The sequence below is a fragment of the Etheostoma spectabile genome, chromosome 21, assembly GCF_008692095.1.
Source record: "Etheostoma spectabile isolate EspeVRDwgs_2016 chromosome 21, UIUC_Espe_1.0, whole genome shotgun sequence".
NCBI lineage: Eukaryota > Metazoa > Chordata > Actinopteri > Perciformes > Percidae > Etheostoma > Etheostoma spectabile.
This window is the reverse complement of record NC_045753.1, coordinates 19,134,165-19,139,248: the sequence shown is the minus strand read 5'-3', so window position 1 is coordinate 19,139,248 and position 5,084 is coordinate 19,134,165. Positions and strand designations below refer to the sequence as shown.

The following is a 5,084-nucleotide window of genomic DNA, read 5'->3' as shown; positions in this document are numbered from 1 at the left end:
GACCGCAGAGTGAAGGCAAAAGGGCCAACAAGTGCTAAGCATGTGGGAACTCCTTCAAGACTGTTGGTAATCCACGGGTGACTACTTAACCATAGGTGACTACTTAACAGCAGGAATCTCAGTAGTCCATAGAACGTTGAATGCTTTAGTCCAAAGAAACCTCTTTTTAATAATCCTATTATCTGACCTAAGCAAATTAATCCCCAGCCTTATTCATTTCACATTTTCTCCTAATTGAACCATACTGAATAAGTGAATACAAATACCATATCAACGTTTTACAGTTACTGTGTAGGTTCTTCTCTGCAATCCCTGTCTAGTTTACATTCCCCCAGTCATTTTGAAACGCATGCAGTACATACAGTAATTAGATTCTTTATGGTGTCAATCGTTGCTTGGAATTAAGTGCTGGCCTTGTTATGAAAGACGCTACACAGAAACATGGCTCTTACTATAAAGCGTGCCAGGCACCATGTTTTGAAAAGATTATTTCCTGGCGGAGACCTCCATTTCCCTTCTTTCACTGTCAGATGATTGACACTAAGGAGAGCATTGCATAATGTACTGATAGAGAAACACTCAATTTGAGTGTTATCTTAAGTCTAAACAGTCAACAACTCATACAAAACTTAACTACGGTTTAATGCTTCTTATGTTCTTTGGCCAATATTCAATTTACAAAGAAAGAGTTTAATGACGAAACACTACCACATATAAAGTGAGGTGGATGGGGATTGACTGTAGATGACTTGCGCAAACTTGAAATAGCAGATGTTATCTTTAGGGGTTTATCTTTTCCTAAGTAAAGGGTGGTCATAGCATGGTTGCATTGATTATTCAATTGCCGAGCATTTTGACTAGATTTTCTGATTTGGCTTATTTTTTGCTTTACAAAAAATATAATAAACGGTTTGTGTATCTCAATTATCTTGAAACAAAAACTGAAAACAGAAGTTATATTGTAACATTCAGATGAATAGGCAGTGTTTTTCTTTTGATTTGCCCTACAGCCACCTTTTATGTAATTGTATGACAGATACTTCACCAACAGCAGATCAACGGATCATCAGACACGGAATCAGAAATGTGTACTCAAAAGAATGATTGCACATTAATGCCTGAGCAGATAGTTGTGAATAGCATTAATTCAAGGGCCTCACCAAAACTCAATTATTTAGGTCCTGCAAGTCCTACATTTTTCATTTTACATGCATCAAGGTCATAAATTGTTGTTGTTTTTTTGGAAAGACCAAGACCTTTTACACAATACAAAACATTTCCATTGTAATGTAGGCTGTTATTATGAGCATCAAGGTTCCCGGCACGTCTTCCAGCAGAATGCCGCTGAATCAGGTGCCTCTCAGCTCAAGGCCAGAAAACTTCCAAAGGGAAAAGAAAGAGACTGAAGCACACTGATTGATTTGCAGCCAATGTGTCAACACCACTGTGGGTCTGCGAGAGGAGAAATGCATTCATAACCCACTCCAAAACACATTTTGGTCCAAAAATGTCTTTGTGGAAAAGATATAAGATAAAATGTATTCTGAGTGAAGTTGATGTGCGTCTTGCTCATATGAAGAGGTACAGTAGTAATAAAGAGCTGCCTGATTTTTTTTAAATACATAAATCCTGCTATTCTAACTAGCTTGCTTTTTACTATGGAAATGCATGGAACCTTTATAAGGGGCACAACAGTACTTTTGACTGCTCTTCTAAAAAGCTGAGAGTATTCATCCAAAACAGCTTATACGCAATATTCAATGGGCCAATTTTTAAGATTGAGCAGAAACTGCAGTACTGCGATACACTTCCAGATTAAAGCTATTGGAAGATGAAGATGGAAGAGCATTTCCAGCATGAGGGTTACTCCAAAGCGCATACCGTATATGTTTGTCATCAAAGGGTGGTAAAGAAAACAAGATCTACCACTACTTCTTCAAGGGGCCACTTTTTTTCCACTGAATATTCTGCCCTGGCTGGCAGGATCAAAAACAATCCTTCAAAATTGGATCTCCTCAAAAGTGATGCAACTCTTTAGAATATCAGCTCAGTGGCTCTGTTAATTACTTTTAGATGTTTATTGCAATTTGAGAGACTGGTTCATTCTGACAATGGAAAACCACCCAACACGGTCTCCTGGTTGTCTAGTGAACCTAATGGATTTTTCAGCTTTTACATTGATTATATGTGTTCGCCTTTTTGTCTTTGTCCATTTTGACTCTGACGAAGACACAGTGATGTTGAAGCATTTGTCGGTTTCTACAATTAAAAGCTGAAAAAACAGTCAGTGTGCTTCGGTCCCTTTCCTTTCCCTTGGTTGTATTACAAGGATTAAGTAGTAAAAAAAGAAAAAAAACGTCTGAATAAAATGGGCCACCTGTTGTATAGTTCATTCACATGACATTTAAGAGCTTGCTGTGTTTTATTTGAAAACCCCTTTTTCTAATACATTTATTTTTAAATTTCAAAGTTCAAGGCCTACACAATAAAAGCATTTGTATTCAAGACTTGAAACATTAGTGTGCTGACTATACAAATAAATGTACTGTAAATGTCAATTATTAAATCATTACTCAGTTATTGGTAATTTCATCTAATTTAGCTATCATGAAAACTGTATTGTATAAAGTAAAAGTACTGTATAAAGAAATGTACTTTGTCTGCCCTGCATATTTGGTCTAAACTAATTATTATCATTCAGTGAATCAATTGTAAATCTTTGTTATTGCATTAATTATTCAAATACCATAATTGCTCAAATGTCTAATATACTTGAATGTTTCTGAAAAAGGAAGTAGCACCATTTGTTAGGTTCTAGTTCTTCCCTGCATGTCTGTCTTATCGAATTAATGTCTTTTAAGAAACTTGGAAGGTGTTGAAGATAAGTTGTTAAGTTTCATTTTTTAATGTTCTTTGGCAACTTCTTAACAAAATAGATGGGATTCGGAGCACTGCAATGTTTAATTTGTAATTTAAACTTTATGCTTTATTCAAGTTTATTTAATCTGTTGGTTGAACGCCTGTTATACTTGGTTTTGCTGCAAATTAAACTCATGCCAGCCATTATATTATTGAATGTATTTTCATGAATTTGTAATGTTTATGATTAAGGAACTTTGTTTTTACTCTCTATTTACTTTAATAACTTTTATAAAACATTGTTAATGAAATACATTATGTACATCGGTGGTACAAACATGCCCAGGGAGTCTGTGCTGGACGCATTAAAAGTCTGTTTATTTGCCCTTGATTAGGGATAAATTGACATGAAGATGCTAAGTCATGTAGACACCAGCCTTTGAAGGCAATGACAGTTCCCTGCAGCTTTGTTGATTTCATTTTTGGAAAATATTCAGCAGCACTACGTTGTGATAATTTTCTAATCTAGACATGAAGATAAAGATGTGCAAATATCTAAGAAAGAAAGTGCGGTATTATCCAGAAGTAAAAGATATGTGCTTTCTCTCTTACTGTCTAGGACCGAGCCCCCTATCCCAGTGAGCGTCGTACGGCCACCACCACTCTAACTGTGGATGTGCTGGATGGTGATGACTTGGGTCCCATGTTCCTACCATGTGCGCTTGTGGGAAACACACGTGACTGTAATCCCATCACGTATAGAGCTAATGTACTGGAGCTGACACAGCCGGTAAGTGTGTACCTGTTATGTACAGTACTGTACTATATACTACATTGTATTTGCGTGTATGCTGCAGAGGGCATGTTTCTATTTGTGCATGTGTTATAGGGTTAGTGTGTGTGGGTGTGTTAAGTTTTACCCTTAGGTTTAGTGCACTTTTATGACATTTTGGCAGTCTTTACCATAATAGGCTGAAAATTAAGGTTAATAGTGAGAGCTGTTCTCTTAAAGCTCATCCTCACAATTTTCTATTTTTTCTGCCTATTTATACTTACCCAATCTTAACAAATTCCAACACTATTGAGAACTGATGATGCTTCCTTGTATCTACTGACTTTAGTAATACACATTAATGATCACATAATTTGTCAGCCCTTTGAACTCCAATGAAATACATTTTGTTTAGCGGGTTTCATATGGTTTAGAAACGTGGAGAAGTTAGTCAACTTTATTTTGGTAACTCTTATATTGATAGACCTTGTGCTGTTTGGCAGTGGAGGTTTACTTTTTCAAACCTCTGAACTTTCAGACATGGTTAACTTGTGTGTAGCACGCCTGCAGTTAAGGTGAAAATATTAAACATTTACTTATTCAACTTGACATTTAAATCTTGTCTTCGCAAACTAGCCATTGGGTAATGAGAACAAAGCCTCAAATCGTCCACGTGGGCAAAACAATATGCAATATATGCCTGTAGAGGCATACATTATTAGTACTGAGTAGATGATATAACTATATTTACTTAAGGAAAAGGGTTGTGTTTTTTGTTTGTTTGTTACTTTTAGGATTATACCAGGTGTTAATGTCTTCCTGGAAAGACCCATGATATATGATAATGTAACTTAAATTTCCATATCAAAATGGATCACAAAATGATTTTGGACAGCTCTGTAATTTAGAAGGAAAACTACTGTATTTGATGACCATAGAAGACTGTTTTGCACAAAAAGTTAGTCTATGTTGTTTCTCACACATTGTACTGTAAATCTGTGTATGAACAATTGTTATTTAAAACTGAGTCTGCAACACCGTGGTATGCATTTATGCTAACACAGCTGTACACATAATTTTGCATTTGTATCTTGGGCATTTAGCTGATGCTGTTATCCAGAGTGACTTACAATGCCACTTTGGAAATGAGACAAAGTTGCTGCAGGCAAAATCCTCAACTCTGACAAGTCAGCCGAGCATTCATCCCTTACCCCACACACCTTGATGGTGACAAGCTAGTAGTGCACCCCCCTAATCTTTCAACCTACAACACATAGCCTCACACACATTACAGTGTCAAGTCAGTAGAGCAGTCATGTCTAACTGGACATTGTCTACTTCATCTTTTTGTTCATACTAAGATCTTTGTCACAAGCACACTTACACATACACACAAGCACGGACGCACACACTCACACACATATATACACACACACTCACACTCACACTCACA

The 5,084-nt window shown here is 36.5% G+C and overlaps 1 protein-coding gene across 4 annotated transcripts in view; it reads left to right on the top strand.

Moving 5' to 3' along the window:
* Positions 1-5,084, top strand: part of LOC116671265 (protocadherin-15) — a 173,982-nt gene that overhangs the window by 67,259 nt on the left and 101,639 nt on the right. For all 4 annotated transcript variants that reach the window (XM_032502392.1, XM_032502391.1, XM_032502389.1 and 1 more), the window contains one exon: positions 3,479-3,649. In XM_032502392.1, the coding sequence (XP_032358283.1) occupies positions 3,479-3,649 (171 nt within the window). The remainder of the gene's footprint in view (positions 1-3,478; positions 3,650-5,084) is intronic.